This window comes from Tupaia chinensis, unplaced genomic scaffold, assembly GCF_000334495.1.
Source record: "Tupaia chinensis unplaced genomic scaffold, TupChi_1.0 Scaffold000250_1, whole genome shotgun sequence".
NCBI lineage: Eukaryota > Metazoa > Chordata > Mammalia > Scandentia > Tupaiidae > Tupaia > Tupaia belangeri.
In genome coordinates, this window is record NW_006159730.1 from 3118860 (window position 1) to 3140467 (window position 21608).

Consider the following 21608-nt stretch of genomic DNA (forward strand, 5'->3'; position numbering starts at 1 on the left):
AGGCAGAAGTACATCCGCATGTGTACTTGGCATGTTCAGATGGACCAGGCCAGGGATTTAAATGGCAGATGCCATGTGAGATTCAGCTTCTCTTGAGCAGCATATGATTGCTGTGCCACTGCACCAACCCTAGCTCAATACTAAAAGCTTCCTTAACATGAAAATATATTTAGATGCATAGTTTATGGATATATTGTACAAACGTTTTTATGTTTAAAATATGTTAATAAAATTTAAAATTATAAATATGTATTTTTACATATTAATAAATAACTAGTTTCCCTAAATGTGACTGAAAGTTATTTCCAGTGTTATAAAATACAGAAGACAATTTGTTCTCTTTTTGGAACTGAAAAAATTCATTAGTTATGCACCCAAAACCCCTAAATATTGAGTTGTCGGGAAAGCCATGATGTATTTTTGCATAGAAAATGTCATGACTTTTCCAACAACTTAATATTTTATCTTCAAGGATGTAACATGAACATTATCCAGTCTCTTAATGTTGGGCCCAGATCCATTTTTAGTTGCTCTATTGATTGAGTCTCATACAGTTGTTTTGGTCTAAATCTGAGCAAACTATTACTTTTACTAAGATTTCTAGTTTTGATATCTTCATGGAAGAGAACTTAATGACACTTGAGAAGCTACCCGAATGCAGAATCTTTCTTGATATTTTATCTCCCCTTCCCTTGCCTTATCCCAATTTTTACCATTTTTTCTCACCTAATTTGTCAGTGTTTTTAGTAATTCACCTTTGTTGAATATTTTCAAAACATTCAAATAAATAAATAACAGATAAACAGACATAAATAACAGGTCTCTTTTTGAAATCTTATTTCTTAGTTTTGTATATTTAGTAAAACTATGTAATTATAATTACAGCTCACAAGAAAAGGTCATGGAACAAACTAACAGACTTTAATTGACCTAAATTAGTGGAAGCAGAAAGTCTCCAGTATATTTGAAGTAATTTTTTAGCATTGAACAATGATCCCTCCTTCTTTAGGAGGAATCATTGGTATGTTGCTGAAAGGGAATATGAAGAATTTGTTAATCTGAAGGAGGCGATTAAACAGCCTTTCAAAACAGTTTTTACTATATCCTAACTATATCCTATAAAGTTAGATGTTTCTAATACTTTTATTTATTATTTTTTTCTAGAGGTTTTTGCCTTAGGGCATGTGAATTCACCAGAGAGAGAGAGAAAGAGAGAGAGATAGAGAAAGAGAGAGACACACACACACCTACACACAGTAAGAGGGAAAGTGAGAAATTATCCCCCGGGAGGATGGCCATGCTGCAATCCCTTCTTTTCCATTCTCCTCCCAGGATCTTGGGCACACACACACATGCACCTGGTGTGATTTTCAAGCCACTAGGTCTGGGATTTGAACCACAGTTGGCCATGTAGAAGTCCAGTGACTTAACCGATATGCCATCTGCTGGTCCCTCTATTACTTTTATAGAAACTGTCCCGTCAAATTTTGTATTTTATAAAAAATTTATCATGTTATAGAATAAGCCTTATCAAAGTATTCATAAACTCATTTTGAGTTATCAGTGGCATATGACTCAGTGGCTGGCTACTTACATCTTTTCATTTTAGATTATTATGCTGGCCTATTATTTTTATTTTTAAAAATTTTAAAAGAATTATTTTATTTAACTTTATTTTTAATTTGACTAGAGAAGGACAGAATAAGAGAGAGAGAGAGAGAGAGAGAGAGGAGAGAGAGAGAGAGAGAGAAGGCAAGCTGCCAGGTCTGGGATTTGAACCACTTTTGGCCATGTGGGAGTCCAGTGCTCTTAACCCCCATGCCACCTACCAGTCCCATGCTGGCCTATTATTGCCTTTATTGGCCACAGCTACCTATTCTGATATATCACTGCTGCTGGTCTTGAATGTGGGAATTTTTCTTTCTCTGAATTACCTTGTTGGGAGAACGGGGGAATTGTTCAGTCTAAGGTTAATTATTCATTGAGACAGGAATCTTCTATGTACTCTACTCAATGTCCCATGAGTCATACAGTTCTCCAGTTTGATGGTAGGACAAAAACTATTCCCATTCCTATATGAGGGTTAAGTGCTATCACTTCAGATCCTTTTGGATGGTTCTTTCCCTAGACTTGGATAATTTCTTTCCATGTATGACTTGGTCAATATTTAGCTGAGTACTCCTTGGAGAGCCTCTGTGGATCTTTTTTCTTCTCTATGTAGTTCTTTCTTTTCTCATTTTTCATCCTGTATGCCTTAACCACCTTGATGTCCCAAGACTGTCAGCTTAGTCTCCTTGGCTCAGAGAGTTGCCAAGCTCTGCCTTGGTTTCTCCTTTCTGTTTCATAGCCTGGACAGTCTTTTACAGCAGTAAGCTGGGCTGATCAAAGGGTTCATCCTGTTTGTTTACCATTTCTTAGGGACTAATGTCTTTCATGGTTTGATGTTCAGTACCTTAATAAGTGTATTTTACTTTGTCCAGTATTTTTGGTTGAGGTGGGAAAGAAATCTGGTCTTTGTTACTCAGCCTGGGCTGGAAGCAAATTATAACTTGTAATAAGATTTTGATGAGAATTTAAAATGGAAATAAAACATAGCCAGTAGTTTACAGTGGCAATCATACACAGCTATAATACATTCTGAGTCCATAGCCCTGTTAATATTCTGGTAGCACTCAAGCCTGTGTTCACACTGCAGCAGTGAGCTTTTCTGCCCTCTCCCCTGCCATAAGGCTTTTATTTATCATATAAAATATTTTGGTTCCTTGTAGTCAAACTGTCTTGAACATTAAAAAAAAATTAAGTTTATTTATTGATTCTATTAGAAAGATAGACATCCTTGACATCCATGCCTCCTCTCTGCTTTTGGGACAGTAAGAATCATAGGCTTGTGTGGGTGTATTTAGTGTGATCAGGCTGATCCAGATTCTGGACTTTGGTCTTCTGTGTAGCTCCAGCAATGTGCAGTGGGGCCCTACTGCCTGTACTATTGAAGCTGGGTCATGTCTTGAATATTTTAAAGGAGCTTTGCTGTTTTTGTTTATTTGTTTTCCCCATTATCTGTGTTAGTTTAGAAACTAATTGATGTCACCTTCCTTTCTTCCCTGAAAAAAGAATAACCTACTTAGGGGGCCAGCAGGTAGCATAGTGGTTGAGGTGCCAGACTCCCACATGGCTGACCATTGTTCGAGCCCAGACTTAGGGACTTGCTTTTTCACTTTCCCTCTCTCTCCATGTCTCTTTCTGGTCAGATTTAAAATAATAATAATAATAAATAAAATTTAATAAATATTTCTTTAAAAAATAGTCTGCTTCAAAGTTAAATTTAAGCTTCTACCTCTTAGGAGTTTTCAAATTCAGAATGGCAGTTTCCCAATTAAAAACAAATAAAACCAAACCCCTAGCTCCCAGTTTCAACCTGTGAACCCCATTACACCAGAGTATGTAATTATATATTGACTCAATTAATATGCGCTAGTGCATGTTACATGTGCATGGGATATTAAAGCACACACCCAGAAGGGTGGCCAGAGGCATATAATAGAAATATTAATTGAATCATAAATATAATGTCAATTATAAAAGAGGAAATGATCTACTTGCCCCTTTTCATTTTGATTATTCCCTTTTACCTTTGGATGTCTTGTTTATACAATGTTTTCTTCAGGTTTATAATAAATAAGATTACTTTTAGAATGTGGAGTTATATTTTTAAATTCATCCAAAGGAACTTCTGAGAAAACAATATAGGGATCTTTTATAAAGTGAAGACTATTTTGTAATGTGTGTTTTTAGATCCAAATTTTTCTTCTTTGTCCTTCTGAAGATTATTCATGTGATTGTATAAAATGTGTACAAAATATACCACTGCAAATATTTGCAGACTATATATTCTAGTACCTTTTTCAAGTAGGCATTTAATCATTGTTTTAAGATTAAAAAAGCAGGGACCAGCAGTTAGTGTAATGGCTATGTCACTGGACTCCCACATAGTCGACTGTGGTTCGAGTTCCGGACCCAGTGGCTTAAATTCCCTCCGAGTGCGTGTGCGTGCATGCCCAAGATCCCAAGAGGAGAATGGAGGAGAAGGGATTGCGGCATGGCCATCCCCCCTGGGGGTGATTTCTCTCTTTCTATCTCTCTGTCTCTGTCTGGTGAGCGCATGCGCCCTATAGCAAAAGAAAAAAAAGTCTCCAAAAAAAAAAAAAGATTAAAAAAAGTGTATTTTATAGGAAAAGAACAAAAGGAATCCAGTAGAGATAAACTTTCTGAATCCAATTCTAGTAGTATTTTCAAGACCTTTAGTAAATTTTGCTTTTATGAATGAACTGAGATTTCTTGACAGAAAAATGTTATTTTCACGTGTATATTTTATTATTATTATTATTATTTTTTTTTTTTTGAGAGATTTTTGCTATAGGGCATGTTTACTTGCCAGAAAGACAGAAAGCAAGAAATCACCCCCCAGGGGGGATGGCCACACCACAATCCCTTCTCCCCCATTCTCCTCTCAGGATCTTTGGCACGCACGCACACGCACCCTGCGTGAGTTTAAGCTGCCAGATTTGGGACTTGAACTGTGATCGACTACATGGAAGTCCAGCGACATAGCCATTACGCTAACTGCTGGTCCCTCAACGTGTATATTTTAAAAGTGAAATTTTCCGTATAGTAAAATTAAAAATAAAAGCATTGTGAACAAGATTGTGGATGATATTTCAAAATAGTAGACTCGACTTTTTTGGATTATAATATTCTATGTTTTTAGAAGCCCCCCTCCCCCCCCATAGGGCATGTGCACTTGAACAGAAAGAGAGAGACAGTGAGAGGGAAAGTGAGAAATCACCCCCATTCCCCAGGGGTGATGGCCATTCCTGAATCATTTTTCCTCCATTCTCCTCCTGGGATTCTGAGCATACACATGTGCCCAGTGTGATTTTCAAGCCACGAGGTCCAGGACTCTAACTGCAGTCAGCTATGTGGGAGTTCACTGCCTTAACTGCCATACTCCTTGCTCATCTCTGATTATAAAATTCTAGATGAAAAGAAAATTTGTTGTATTGAAACAAAAATTGATTGATTTCTCCTGAAGGAAATCAATTTGACAGTGAACTGGTTAACTTCTGTAAGCCAGCAATTGATGTCAATTGTTGGAATTCGTTGCTCTTATGTGTAACATTCCTCTGTGAGTCCTCTGACACTTCAGGTGAAGGTAGGCCTCCTCTGTGACTTACTACTACCAGAGCCTTGCTTGGATTATATATCATGTTTGTTGATTCTTACTTGCCTTTGAACTTCCTGGGCTACAAAATGTTTCATATGGATCTCTATATCTTGAATGCCTAGGATGGAACTATGTTATATAGGAAACAAAATGTTTATCCAGATATTCATTCAGCAATATACTTTCAGTGTATTGGACATGTACAATAGAGTGGTCACTATTCTAGACCCTGGGAACTCTGTTGACTAGGAATGCAGCCTTTGCACTCACTTATGATCATAAAACAAAACAGATTTTTTTTTTTTTTTTTGAGAGAGAGAGGTTTTTCACTATAGGTGCGTGCACTCACCAGACAGACAGAGACAGAGAGACAGAAAGCGAGAAATCACCCCCCAGAGGGGATGGCCACGCTGCAGTCCCTTCTCCTCCATTCTCCTCTCGGGATCTTGGGCACGCATACACATGCACCGGGCGTGGGTTTTAAGCCACCGGGTCCGGGACGCGAATAGCGTCGACTACGTGGGAGTCCAGCGACATAGCCATTACGCTAACTGCTGGTTCCCACAAAACAGATTTTGATGCAAGTTGTTAATAATAAATAATAAATGATGATTAAGGTTTTGATAGGAAACATAGCATCCTATTGTAAGACTTAACCTTAGTAAAGGGGTTGGGGGGAGTCAGAGGGTTTCCAGAGCAAGTGCTGTTTGAGCTGGGACCAAACGTATGAGCTGAATCTGGCTGAAAAGGTTTAGATGTATTGGAGAGAGTGAGGGCAAGCTCAGTAATAGTAGTTTAACCCACAGCATCTTTATTAATGTGTTTTGGGAGTGACTTTTTTCTTCCCAGGAGGGACACTTGACTGGTTCTCATTTACTTCAGCTGAGACAAAGGCTGTGCCAGTTATTTAAATGATCGTTTTCTAAGTGTGACCCTTTAGCCAGAAAACCAATCCAACATTAAATATATATATATATATATATATATAGTTTTAGTATGTGGAGTGTAAGAAATATAGCAAGAAAAAATAATCTTTTTTTTGAGACTCATTTGCTCTCCAAATTTTAGAGGTCAGTTTCATTTTCAGTCTTCTAGCAGCAATTTTGACTTGCATAGAAGCATATAAAAATCATCCATTTATTTGTCTAAAAAATTTACCATCTCTGCTAGAAATTTCCTGAAAAAATAACAGCTAATGTTTGTTGAGTACCTTCTATATTCAGACACTGTGCTAAATATATGATATAACCATCTTATCTAAGCATCTAAGAAGCACTGTGAGATAAGTAATATTGTTTTTATCTCTTTCCTATAGGTAACATTGAAAGTATTTGTGTCCACATTCTCAGAACTAGAAATGGCAGATAAGAATTTGATCTCAGAAGTATCTGACTTCAATCTGAGTTCCTAACTTGATATTGCTTAAGCTACCTAAATGAGACACATTAACATGCTAACCCAGTCTCAGACCCTCTTTACATTTGTCCATTATAAGAAATAGTATTCTTTGTTTTAGCTAATAAAAATAATTTATTACATTTTCTTTATGCTGAAGTTCATGAGTAAATGAAAACTAAACATGGATTAAAGTATAGATAAGATGACCCTTTCATGTGGTGTTGGTGGGATGATTGTGTTTTAGAAAATTTTTGGCAAAACATAGGAAAAGTTGGAGCCAGCAGGTGCATGGTGGTTAAGGTGCTGGACATTCCCACATGGCCAACCACAGTTTGAGTCCCAGACCTGGTGGCTTGCTTTCTCACTTTCCCTCTCACTCTCTCTCTCTGTATCTCTCTCTGGTCAAATTAAAATAAATGAATGAATAAATAAAAATGAAATAATTCTTTAAAAAAAATAGGAAAAGTTAAAATATTTGCCCCTTGACTCAGCAATTCTACTCTTAAGAACTTAACCTAACCTGGGCCAGCAGTTGGTGTAGTGGTTGTGGTGCTGGACTCCCACATGGCTGATTACAGTTTGAGTCCTGGGCCCTATAGCCTGAAATTCATGCCAGGTATGTATATGTGCATGCCCAAAATCCCAAGAGGAGAATGGAGGAGAAGGAACTGTGGTATGGCCGTTTGCCCCCGGGGGTGATTTCTCACTCTCTCTCTGTCTCTCTCTGTATTTTCCGTGAGTGCATGTGCTCTCTCAAAAAAATAAAAAATATTTTACCCTACACTTAAACTTACTAATGCATGTAAAAATATATATTAGGTCGTTGGAAAAGTCATGATGTATTTCTCTATGCAAAAATGCATCATGACTTTTCCAATGACCTAATATCATAAGTATGATTTGAAGTATTATTTGAAATAGGAAAAAGTTGGAAATCACTTTTGTGTTCAATAGGGGCCTCGTAAAGTAAATTATAGTTTATCGATAAAATATAACTTTATGCAAGTCTGAAGAAGAATGACTATACTAGCTAACCAGCTGTTTACTGAGTGCCTAGCACTGCAATTATTTAATTTTTTTCTTTTACTTTATGCAAAATTAGAGGTTTTTGCTATAGGGTGCGTGCGCTCTCCAGACAGAGAGAGAAAGAGAGACAGAAATTGAGAAATCACCCCCCCAGGGGGGATGGCCACACCACAATCCCTTCTCTTCCATTCTCCTCTCGGGATCTTGGGCACACACGCACACGTGCCCTGGGTGAGTTTTAAGCCACTGGGTCCGGGATTCGAGCCACGGTCGACTACATGGGAGTCCAGTGACATAGCCATTATGCTAACTGCTGGTCCCTATTATTTAATTTTCATAAAAATATTGTAGTGGGTATGATTATTTTTATTATTACTCTATTTTCAAGAGAGGAAAATGAGACAGAAGTGACTTGTCCAAGGAACTAGAAAGAGAAATTGAAGTAGTTTAGTTCCAGAGCTTGCACTGTTACTTACTGTGGCCATATTGCTTCCTGTTCATCTAGAACCTAGTGTGAAAGGGAAATAAATTGATAAGTGAAATGAACAAATTATAGCAAATTTCTGTAGTGTGACACCATTTATGAGCATGCTCTATAGCTTTTATATTTTCCATTTATAACATATAAAGTAACTATATTAAGTTCTCTTGTGACAAAGAATCTCTTTCTATAAAATATACATTAATATATATGAATTATATGAATACTTTCATAAGACATACATACATAAAGCATACATACATATGTATATTTTTATATGCACACATAGACAAACCATACATTCATGGAAATTTTTTTGCATAGATATACAAGAGCTGAATAGTCAGTGTTATTGGAAATTAGCATGCAGAATTTAAAATTTTTAAATTTATACGTTTCTGTATGGTGAATTATTTTAAAGTAATGGGAACATATTGCTTGTATAATAAAAGCAAGTTTAAATTTAAAACATAAAAAATAGTGGATGTGGTAATTTTCTAGTAATTATGTTACTGGAGGAGGGTAAAGGGAGATTTTATTTTCATCTTATAAGCCTCTGAACTGGGAACCCTAAAAAACAAATGCATATACACATTTATAAAAAAGTATATTTTAAATGAAAATACCTTAAAAGGAGTGAACATGATATTGCTCTAAAAGTGATGCACTATGAAGTATTATTTCTGTGCTCAAGTTTAGTATTTAGTTTATTCATTATATTGATAGTTTAAAATAAATCTGCCTATGTTAACCTTTTATCAGAGAACTGCTGTCTTATGTTAAAGGCTAGCTCTTGAATTGGAAAATAACTCAACGAAGATTTACCTATTTTTATAAACAGAATTGTTTATCATAGAAGTCTAAGTAATGAAACCTTTCACAGCAAATGAGATTCAGCAAGTGCAGAAGTTGAGAGCAATTTTGCTAAATGTTACTGTCAATTGAGCACAATTTTCTTGGAGGAAGATAGTATCATGCTTCTTAAACTCCAGAACATTTATCAGAAACAAATGTCAATTTGATACTGCATTTTTTATTGAGACAATGTTCTTACATCAACTGACAGTATTTTAATATTATGCTTAGTCATGGAATGTACTTGGAATTAGGTTGGCTGATAAGTGCTAAAATAGGCATAGTTGAAACTTAAGGTATAACTCGTTTGTTTTTCAGGCGAAGCTCTGAAATTATCAGCTGAGAGATTTACTGATGACCCTTGTTATCTCCCGAAAAGGGAGGCGGTGGTTCAAGCTGCTCGTGCTTTGTTGGCTGCAGTAACCAGACTCCTTATCCTCGCAGACATGATTGATGTCATGTGTCTTTTGCAGCATGTGTCGGCTGTAAGTAAAAGATGGCTTTAGTTTACCTCAGCATTGTTCTCATTTCTAATTTCATTCTCTGAATGTGGTGTCAGTCCTGCTGCATCCTGGCCTCACAAGAATTTCTTAATGTCACCCGTTGAAAATCGACTAGATTGGGTTTGTGAAGACTACTGTGTATCTCAAAAGAAGGAAGCCAAAAGTCGGTCCAAAAAGCATGTGGGAAATTGGAAGATGGCTTACTGAAAAGGAAATGGGTAGGAGAAAGTTCTAGATTTTGACTATTTTAATTATTATGCTATATAAATAAATAACATAATTATATAGTTAGTATATAATATATAGATGTAGATAATTTAAGAAAGAGACACCTTAAAACATAAGACATTTGGAAGCTTATCCTTGTTTGTAAATCAGTTTTACTTCATCATGTCCTCTTAATCTAGAATAAATTGGAAAGTAACTATTATTATTACTAAATATTGACAGGTAGTTTGTGATGCTTGTAGTAATCCATTATGAAGATAACAAGATACCTTCTTTGTTTTATTTATCCAAACAAATTCATTTAAGGCAGTTTTAGCAGAAAGATAATTTTATTAAAATCTTTTTAAAACAATAATTATTTATTTAATTTATTTATTAATTACTTTATTTTTTAATTTGACCAGAGTCAGAGAGAGAGGAAAAGTGAGAAATCAAGCCACCAGGTCTGGGACTTGAACCATGGTTGGCCATGTGGGAATGTCCAGCACCTTAACCACCATACCACCTGCTGGTACCATTATTAAAGCCCTTTTTACTTTCTTATTTTACTTAGTTTGACCAAATCATTAGTAGTGTCTAGGTGGAAATGATGCAAAAAAACTCTTAGACTCTCTTCTGTGTTTCTTGCTTTTAAAAAGGACCCTACACTCTGTTCATGCATTTTCATAGACACCTGGTGATTATAATATCACTACTCCATGAAGCAAATGATGGCCTTATTTGATTGACTTTCTTGTTTAAATAATTTTCTCTAATAGCTAAGCTAAATCTTTCCTTTGGGTCTTTCTTTTATTCACTATTGTTCATTTTTAATGCTAGCGTGGCCCTACCATTGTATTTTCATATTCATTTTCTTTATTTTTAATTTAAGGAAAATTATTTTATTTTACTTATTTTAATTATAAATTGTAATTTCTAATATTCTCATATTCCTTTTTCTTTTGGCAAAAAGCAAATTTAATACATTATTTTGTAGTTAAATCATTTTTTTTTAAGAGAGGTTTTTGCTATAGGGCATATACACTCCCTCTCTCCCTCTCTCACTCTCTCCCTCGCTCTCTCTCTCTGTAGTTCTCTGGTCAAATTATAAGTAAGTAAGTAAGTTAAATAAAATAATTAAAAAATAATTTTCCTGGGATCAGCAGATTGTGCAATGGTTACAGTGCTTCACTCTTACATGACCAATAGTTGTTCAAGTCCCAGACCCGGTGGCTTGAAACTCACACCAGACATGTGTGTGTGCATGTCCAAAATCCCAAGTGGAGAATGGAGGAGAAGGGATTGTGGTTTGGCTATCCCTCCTGGGGGGGTGATTTCTCATGGCTGACTTTGCAGTTCTTGGTGGCTTGTAAAACGGTGTGTGTGTGTGTGTGTGTGTGTGTGCACATGTGTGTGCTCCAAATCCCTGGGGAGGTGATTTCTCTCTCTCAATTTCTCTGACAAGCACATGCTCACTTTAGCAAGAAAAAAAAAAATTTTTTTAAGTACTACTCAAGTCTTTCAAACTCCTGTACTATTTGTATTTCTGGATTCTTCATCCTGTATTATTGACACTTGGATTTTGTAAGGTTCAATTTTATTTGGGGGGAAATTTGCTTGAATTTCTCCTACTTTCTTTAGAGATTAGAACAATGGGGAAAGGAAACATGGTTTTGGGTAGCAGAAAAACATTGCTTGAGTCCTAGCTCTATTGTTTACTAGCTGAGTGACTGAGAAAATTGAATCTGTAATTTGGTTTCTTCTTCTGAGGTAAGGGAAGAATAAAACTACTCTCAATACTTTGAGAGGATCTTGTGAAGATTAAATGATATCATATGTAAACTATACTGGCAAAAACTGGTATAAGTCTCTTTTACCTTCCTAACTTGGGTTTCCACATACTTGGTTCCACTTTTTGACTCTTGGAGTGCAACTTTTTACTTTTTTCTAAAAATGAAGGGAAATACATTAATAATTGCCTCCTGAGTAGAACTTTCTCTTTCTTTTTTTTCTGTAAGAGAGAATTTTTTTTTTTTTTTTTGCTACGGAGCGTGTACTTGCCAGAAAGACAGAGAGAAACAGAGAAAGAGTGACAAATCACCCCCTAGGCCACATCACAATCCCTTCTCCTCCATTCTCCTCTCGGGATTTTGGGTATGCATGTACACATGCCCGGTGTGAATTTAAGCTGCTTGATCAAGGACTTGAACCATGTCAACTATGTGGGAATCCAGCTACATAACCATTATGCCATCTGTTTGTCCCCTAACTAACTTTTTCAACGATTTCCTTTTATCACACCCATAACCAGGTGTTTTTTTTTTTTTTTTTTAAATGGGAACATTCAACCCTTTTGATTGGGTGATATACCAGTATCTTAGAGGAAATGGGCCAGTATTAAATAACTTATATCAAATACATTTTTTTTTTTTTTGCTATAGGGCGTGTGTGCGTGCCAGACAGACAGAGAGAGACAGAAAGACAGAAAGCAAGAAATCACCCCCCAGGGGGGATGGCCACGCTGCAATCCCTTCTCCATTCTCCTCTCGGGATCTTGGGCACACACATGTGCCCAGTGTGAGTTTAAGCCACTGGGTCCAGGACTCGAACCGTGGTCGACTATGTGGGAGTCCAGCGACATAGCCATTAGGCTAACTGCTGGTCCCTCAAATACATTTTTTAACATTTGCTAAATGTTGTAAAATTGTTGTAGTCTAAACAATGACTTTGAATGAGACTTTTTGAGGCCACCTCTATTATTAAATGACAGGTATATACTAACAAAGACTTTCTGAAGTCTTCTATTATTAAAAATAACAGGGCTAGCTCTGTGGCACAATGGTAATGTGCTTCTTAAGAGAGCCTGGATTCGACTGGTGAGTGCTGTTTGAATCTTCTGCCCAGCAAGCCTGACGTATGTTGGTCATATGCATGAGTGAATATGGATGGAGGACTGGAGGAAGGAATCATTGTGTGACTAGACCCTGTGGACCTTTTCTCTTTCTTACTCTCATGACCATAGAGATGTTCTATCATAAATGAAGAAAACAATTTTCTTAAATTGTCTGTTATTTAAAAAAGCCAACAGTGTTTACTTTAGTTTTCAGTTTTTTTCTTCCATGAGAGAGAGACACATACACACACAGAAAGAGAGAGAGGAGATAGAGAGACAAGTACCCCCGACAAGGTCTTCATGTCGTAATCCACATTTTCTGAACTGACCTGGATCAACAGTAGAAACAAGAAATAGAGAAAAATAGATCATGTTTCTTGATTTTTCTTGAATTTCATACTGAAAACTTTAGGAAAGACCAAAATTTATTTTTTTGAAATAGAAATAAAAATTATATGTTATACATAAATAGAACTATATGTATAAATAATGTATATATGTGTGTATATGGAAATATATGTGTGTGCATATATATGTATATATAAACATTTTTCTTTTACTATGCATTCATGCATGATAGTGAGAAATAGAGAAAGCATCAAGCTATTTAACATATAAATTAGTTCACATACTTATCAATACTTTTGTGTAATGAGAACACTTAAAATCTACTCTCTTAACAGTTTTTAAATATATAAGATACTGTTATTAACTACAGTCACCATATTGCAAAATAGATCCCTTGAGATTAATTTTCCTGTCTAACTGAGATTATATGTCCCGTGACCACATATACTTTTTTCCATTTTTTAAAAAAATTAACATATGCTAATTTTACATATTTGTGGGACTACCATGTGACTTTTCAGTGTAAGAATACATTATGGGGGACCAGCAGTTAGTGTAATGGCTATGCGTCTGGACTCCCATGTAGTTGACCGTGGTTTGAGTCCCGGACCTGGTGGCATAAACTCATGCTGGGCATGTGTGCATGTGTGCCCGAGATCCCAAGAAGAGAATGGAGGAGATGGGATTGTGGCATGGCCATCCCCCCTGGGGGGTGATTTCTCGCTTTCTGACTCTCTGTCTCTCTGGCGAGTGCACGTGCCCTATAGCAAAAACTTCTCAAAAAAAAATACATTATGGAACGATGAAATCTGGGTAATTAGTATGCGTGTCAACCATTTGCCATTGCTTGGGTTGGGAACATTAAAAAAATATATATGTATTTTTTTAGTTACTTTGAGATATACAGTAAGTTGTTAACTAAATTCTCATCACTATATTTTATAACCCTGGAAATAGTTCTTCTTATCTATCTATAATTTTATTTTTGCTAGTCAACATCTATCAGCTTCTCCCATCCTGTCCAGCCTCTAATAGTCATTCTTCATCTTTCTACTTCTATCATGATGTCATAAATTTAAGCCATGTAAAGTTATTATTTTTAAAGACAGAATCAGCATCATCCCAGTTAGTTCCGATTGATTAATTCATCCACTCAGCAAATGGTTACTTCTTGTGTGCTTACTGTGGCAGCCACTGTATTATGTATTAGAGAGTAGCAGCATAGTCCTGTTATCCTGAAATTTACAGACTACATAAGAAGTAAATTAACAGTATAAGGTGTTTTGTAGGCATGGTGGGAATTATATCTGAGGGAGGGTGTGTTGAATGAATAACATGTGTTTGAGTCTGGAGAGTTAATTAGATAAAAAAGATGATGTAGCAGATAGCATTTTAACTAGAGGGCATTTTACCTTTGAAAGAAATTATATACTCAAAGACCTATATTTCTGAATGGTTTGTGATGAAGGGTGATTATGTAGGAAGAACAAGAGTTGAAGCTGAAGAGGTAGGTGTAGATCTATTTGTAAGAAGTCTAGGTGTTAAGTTAACAAATTTCAAGTCTTAAAGTCAAGAGGAAACCATTAAAGAATTTAAAGCAAATAAATGGTATAAGCAGATTTACATATTTGGACATTATTCTGGCAGCAGGGGGAAGGGTGCAGAGTGGAGGCAGAGTCCAGTGACAAGGCTGATGCAGTCACCTGGTTGTGAATGATGGGGAATGAATGACAGTAACAAAGGAAGGATGGTCTACAGTTTGGAAAGGGATTGGAATCCTTTCAAATAGAAAGGGAAACACCAGCGGGCTTCTGGATTCTGGTTGGGTATTAAGGAGAGTGGCTTGCTGTTTATATGGAGAAGAAGCAATTTATGGGTTTTAGATTTATTGGATTTGAGATACATATGAAAGATAGTAGATACTCAAAGATGTTTGTAGTTCAGGAGAGCAAATAAACAAGAGAAAGGTTTGGAAAGTCTCAGGAAATAAGCATTAGGAGAAGCATATGTTTGCATGAAGCTACCTGGGTATTTATAGTGTGAACTCACTTTGAGGCCTCTGGTTCAGTGGAAACCTCACTGAATGAATAATCAAAAGGTTGTTGTTTGGGTTTGGTGCAAAAGAAATGGATTGTATAATGTTTATTTACTAAATTTTCATGCACCTATGTTTCTCACTAATAGGATACTTATGAGAAAATCTTTAAAAAAGCATTATTTATGATTTGTGTATCACAAGATTAACTCATTTTAAGTGTACAATGATGTTAAATAAACTTTCAGAGTTGTGCAGTTATAACTATAATCTATTTTAAAAATATTTCCTTACCTTTCCCCCGTTGGACCTAGTTCCCATTTGCTGTCATTTCTGTTCCCATCCGGACTTGCTGATAAGAATAACACTAGGAAATCATTTCTAACAGTCGAAACCTTTAAGTAAATGTATCTTCTTCACAGTGTCTAGCTCAGTGCTCCGAACAGAGATGATTATGCTCAATAAACAGTTATTGAATGACCATTTTGTTCAGTCCTCATTCACTACTAAAAGATGTCATGAGTTTAATGACAATGGTCTCATGATTTTATGAAACTTTGAAATTTATGAAGTGATAATCTGTAAATCTAGATTGTAAATCGTATTAGTTTAAAAGCGGTTTTGCTTTTGTTTTCCTTTTTTTAAAAAAATATATTTGGCATATTGACTGTTGACAAATATTTGTTGAATGAATGCCTTTTGGTCTTTTTCTCAACTGATTTTGCAACAAACTTATGAAGTATGCTGGCAAAGACAACTTGTCTCATGTTATAGATAACACAATCAAGAACTGGAGTCATAGTGATTTGTATGAAGTTTTGCAGTCATTAAAAGACGTAGCAAGTATTTGAACACTAGGCTCCAAGTGCAGTGTGCTTGCAGCTATATAGGACTATTAAAAATACACACACACACACACACACACACACACACACACACATACACACACACACACACATTTATTCCCTGAGAAAGAGGGATAAAGAAAGAGGAAGAGAGATAGAGACAATAGAGTTTTGATGCCACAATCCACCTCTAGATTTAGTCATCCTTATATTGTGGGTATTTGCATGCATGGTGTACTCAGGGAGGTCTCTGGCTGCAAACCTAGAACCTTTCCAGGTGGGTAGTCTTACAGAGTGTTGGGTTTTACAGCATTATCATAGTCTGGCACCACATAAATAATTTCCAGCGTGTATCTTGAACCAAATTTTTCTATGTTCTTTTTTTTTTTTTAAATTGCCAGAAGGCACATTCTCTTGCCAGAGACAAAGAAAGAGAAGGAGAGAGAAAATGAGAAAGAGAAAGCACCTCTCAATGGGGCATAGTCATTCTGCAATTCCCCTTCCTCCATCTCTCCATTCTGTTGGGATTTGGGGCATGTGTGTACATGCACCTGGCATGTTTTTTAAGTTGCTGGGGCTGGGATTCAAATGGCAGTCAGCCATGTTGTATCCAGCTCATTTAACCACCAGGTCATGGTACCAGCCATTTTCTTGTCCTTAACTTTTGTAATTATTCTTTAGAGCAAAAAAATTACTTGAGTTACGTATGTGTGTTTTGGTCAATCTGGCTATGATGTGCCTTGAAGAACATCTTCTTGAGTTGATTCTATGTGGAGTCCTTTGTATTTCTTGGGTTTGGATATTTGAGTGACTCTCTAGGTTTGGAAAGTTTTCTTCCAGGATTTCATGGAATAGATGATCAATGCCCTTATTAGTTTTTTACCTTTTGGGATAGTGATTATCTGGATGCTTGGGCATTTAATGCTATCTGGTACTACACAAATATTATTCTCATTTTTTGGGGATTATTTTCTCAGTCTTTTTTGGTGAATTTTTCTCGGTCAGAGGTTCTATCTTCTACATCTGAGATTCAGTCTTGTGCATGATCTAATCTGCTTTTAATACTTTCAAAGGAGGTTTTGATTTCCTGTATTACAGCCTTCCTCTCTAACAATTCCATTTGATTCTTTTTCATTGTGTGCATTTCCTCTTTCAGATCAAGCAAGAACTCTTTCACCTCCTGATACTTATTGTCTCCTTTTTTCCTGCATCTTCTGGAGTTTATTGTCTCTCTCCTCTCTTGGATCTCTGTTAACTTTGTCACTATGAATATTTAAAATTCTTTATCTGACATTTCCATGAGTTCCCTTGTATTGTCTGTGGAGGACGAGGAGTTATTCGTTATTTTTTTCCCTTAGGGGAGAGATCTTTTCTTGTTTTTTTTTTTTTTTTTCATATTTCTTGTGCCTTTGTGGTGATTTCTGGTCATCTGATGTATTATTTTTCCTAGTTTTTGGAGTTAAAACTGAGCATTCAGAGACATGCAGAGGAGGTATCTTCAGTCTCTAAGCAGTACCAGTTTTCTCCCTTTGTGCAGCAGATTCCATGGAAATTGAGAATTAACCTGACCCTAAAAGTATTCGGATATTTGACTACTGTTCACCTATACCTGTCTAGACACTCAGTGTGTGGAGGCTGATAAGAAAAGTGAGAAATGTAAAAAGAAAAGGAAAAGAAAACAGACAAAAATAAGACAAAAACAATAAAATAAAAGAGGAAAAAAAATTTAAAGCAAAAAATGAAAACTGCATGGCCACACAGAACTCAGATATAGATGGCTGTTGATTGGCTTGTCCTATGTGGGCAAGGAGAAAGGTAAGAATTGGCAAGATAAAAGAGGGTTAGAGAGCTAAGAAGTTCAAAAATTAAAAATAAGGAGAGAGAGAGAGACAGAAAGAGACAGAGAGAATAAATAGGGTGCTCTAACCTGCCTAGATCTGGGGGGACAGGACGGTGAGGTCTGGGCAGAAGTCTTCTGTGGTCCTAATGCCTGAAATGGGCCACTTGGAATTCAGATATAGGTTGCTGGTGATTGACTTGTCCTGGCTAGATTTGGGGGGCAGGAGGGTGAGGTCTGGGCAGAAGGTCTTCCTTCCTTCCTTAGTCCTTCTTTTTTTTTTTTTTTTTAAATGTTACAGGTAGCAGCCAGCACTTTGTACAAATGCACAAAATGTTAAATAGGAAAAATGACAGCTGTTGAACTGGCTCATGTTTTAGAGCCATGCTACTTGCTATTTTTTAATTATGGAAATTAGTAGACTGCTGGAGCTATGGAGTTATTTGAATCAATTGATTTGACTACAAAAGGAAGTCAGGGCATTGGCAGTGAGGGCTAGAGAAGCTTTACTTGCCAGAGCCCCTGGCTGTATTCTTCCCTGCTGTTTCAGACAATTTCTTCTTGTTCTTCTTCTCAAATTACTCCATGGATCTACGCAGTTTTTGTGAACTCATTCGATGCGCAATTTGCACAAAACATTGGCTTAGATTTATTTAATATATATTATCAGGATAAAAGAGAAAAACATGTTTTTGGAAGAAGGGAATGCTGAGTCACACTAGATATTTCCCTGTTGCTGTTTTTATGCTTTTCTTTCTTGCAAAACAGATTTTCAGTTATTTTAATGGGACATGAGCAATCATGGTCTCTGTTGTTTTATTTGATGGATTACTATCATTATTATTTTGGAACAGATAGAATTTGATGAGAAAACACACCCTGGGAGTGTTTACAATGTCTACTTTTACAGCGAATATTGAGCTTAGAAATATTGCTTGTTTCTCATTCTTATCTCCTCTGCCCTGTGATATATGATAAGGTAGTCAAATTGGACAGATTTGGATTTGTTTCTCAGTTCAGAGACCATTTTAATACTCAGTTTTACAAGTTTTAGAACATACCTCAATTTGGTTTTGGTTCATATCAATTTGCTTTTATTTTTAATTTAAAATTTGGTTTATGATGAATTGAAAAATTAACACAGAATAAAATATTTTGGAGTTCTTGGCTCATTTAAAATTCTCAAGGCTTTAAACAGGTAAAATCTAGAAATATTAAAATTTCTTCAATTATTTGTACTTCCTTTCCCAATTTTTTTCCAACCAGAAAGTCATATATTTTGAGAAATAATCAATGTAATGAAATTATAGTGCACTAAATTAAGGTAGAATATCTCAGAAGTCTGTTTCAATGATCAAACACAATGGTTTACTGGAAAGAAAAAAAAATCCTCAAACCAAATCAACATCAAATCTCTTTAAAATCAGACATCAGCTTATCCGATCTTATTTTTATCTTCTATAATTTAGCTTCACCTGCAAAGTAAAATTTTTGCTTATACTTTTTAGCATTTTTTGGTGTATACATAGATAAATGGAGGTGGATGTGTTTAATAGAGACCTAGTACAAAGTTATACCACAGATTCCCTATGATCTCTTTTTGACAATTATTTGTTATTGTAAGTGAAAAAAAAGTACTTGAATGAAATCATCACAATTTTAGAGTACTTTAAGCTCTTTAATATCAATAAATGGAGGACATAAGTCCTGATAATGAAAGTTTAAGCCAAAAGTTTCACATTATGCAAACTCTGACCTTTAGTGAAAACATTCTCATGATGATTGTTATCGTACTTTTTACTCTTTCTTCTTTGGCATGGACATATTACCTGGAATATTGGTTTTCCATTATTTTTAAATTTTGAAGTCTTACAAATGTGTTTCCTCTAACATTCCCATTTGGAGCTGTGTAAAGTTCACAGAGATAAATGTGAAGCAGAAAGATTTAAGAAGTAGAGTTAATATTCCTTAGGGAAGAGAAGGTGCAGGGGATAAATAATGCTTTAGAAATAAAATAGTATAATTAATATTAATAAAATTGTATTAATTAATAAATATGTATTGATTAATAAAATGTCTTATGTTAATTAAATAATAGATAATGTTATTTGAATTGTTTTCAGTCTGATCTGGTGTTATTTTGGTTTGGCCATAGTGAGAAAGGGCCAAGAAATGGGCAAGACAGTGAAATGACCATACAACATGATTAATCTTTAATATGAAACTTATTAAAATTATGTCAAAGGAACTTGTTTCTTATATTATAGGAGGGGTGAAATGAACAGATTTTGGCTATGTTTAAACTGATGGGTAGAACTGATTGCCATTTGAAACTCTGAAAAGTCTTGTCATCCTTTGAGGCCCAACTCAAATTTCCTAGTATCTTTGTGGTCTGAGTCCCTTAGTCAGTATCAGTAAGTTGAATTTCTGCTGCATATTACTTTTATCTCTCTCCTTACACTCTTTTTACTACTTAGCCTTGTGTTAGAGTTAGCAGTAGGAGTAGGAAGAGCATGAATACTGTACTAAAAACTCCATTCACTCAAACTTTCTGAGTTCTAGTTTATTCACTTGTAGAACAGGAAGAAAAATTGGAACTTCTGTGGTTCTTGTGAGGGTTAAATTTGAAAGCATAAAGTACCTGGGGCTGAGCAGGTATTCTATAAACGTCAGTGTCCTTTCCATTTCTGAGTTTCATGTCTCATTATCCCAGAAGGTTGTAAGTTATTTTAGGGCAGGAAATGCTTTATATTTACAGTGCCTTGAGTGTAGTAGGTTCTAAATAATTATTTTTAAAATTTAATTTACTTTCTGCTGTGGAAATTTGGCACTGTTATTTTCCACTTCTTTTTCCTCTGTCACCATGGATTAAGATAAACATGTAATTTTCATGAAATTATGGATTTAGTTCAGAAGAACACCATTCTAATATGACTTATTCCATAGAGTTTGATAGAGTAAGGTTCAAATAATTTCACTGGTAACTTAATTATATTCTATAAAATCTTATTAGTCTCATGGTATCATAGTCACAGTGAAATTCTGGTTTGTTTTAGTTAAGTCTCCTTTTTGGCTCTCTGAGTAGCACCATGGCTGTTGGCAAGAATAAGCACCTTATGAAAGGTGGCAAAAAGGGAGCCAAGAAGAAAGTGGTCAATCCATTTTCTAAAAAAGATTGGTATGATGTGAAAGCACCTGCTATGTTCAATATAACAAATATTGGGAAAACACTAGTTACTAGGACTCAAGGAACCAAAATTGTGTCTGATGGCCTTAAGGGCAGTGTTTTTGAAGTAAGCCTTATAGATCTGCAGAATGATGGTCGCATTTAGGAAATTCCAGCTAATTACTGAGGATGTTCAGGACAAAAATTGCTTGACTGACTTCCATGACAGGGACTTCACTTGTGACTAAATATGTTCCATGGTCAAAAATGGCAGACCATGATTGAAGCTCATGTTGATTTCAAGACTACTGATGGTTATTTGCTTCATCTCTTCTGTGCTGGGTTTACTAAAAAATGTAACAATCAGATATAGAAGACCTCTTATGCCGAGCATCAGCAGGTCTGCCAGATCTGGAGGAAGATGATGGAAATTATGATCTTGGAGGTGCAGACAAATGACAGCATTGGAAAAGACATAGAGAAGGCTTGCCAATCCATTTATTCTTTCCATGATGTCTTCATCAGAAAAGTAAAAAGACTGAAGAAGCCCAAGTTCGAAATGAGAAAACTCATGGAGCTTCATCGTGAAGTAGCAGCTCTGGAAAAGCTACTGGGGATGAGATAGGCGCCAAAGTTGAATGAGTCCAAGAATTTGTTTAAAGTTCAGAATTTTAATAGTGACAAAAAGTCCTATTTGTGACCAAAAAAAAAAAAAAGATAGTTAAGTCTCTATATGTAAAATTCTGTCTAATGGCACAGAGTGAGAATATAGCAAATAAATGACATAAAAACA

The 21608-nt window shown here is 35.7% G+C and overlaps 1 protein-coding gene across 1 annotated transcript in view; it reads left to right on the forward strand.

Moving 5' to 3' along the window:
• CTNNA3 (catenin alpha 3) overlaps positions 1 to 21608 on the forward strand; it is a 1606653-nt gene that overhangs the window by 83322 nt on the left and 1501723 nt on the right. The window contains exon 4 of the mRNA XM_014587961.1: positions 9300 to 9466. Within this exon, the coding sequence (XP_014443447.1) occupies positions 9300 to 9466 (167 nt within the window). The remainder of the gene's footprint in view (positions 1 to 9299; positions 9467 to 21608) is intronic.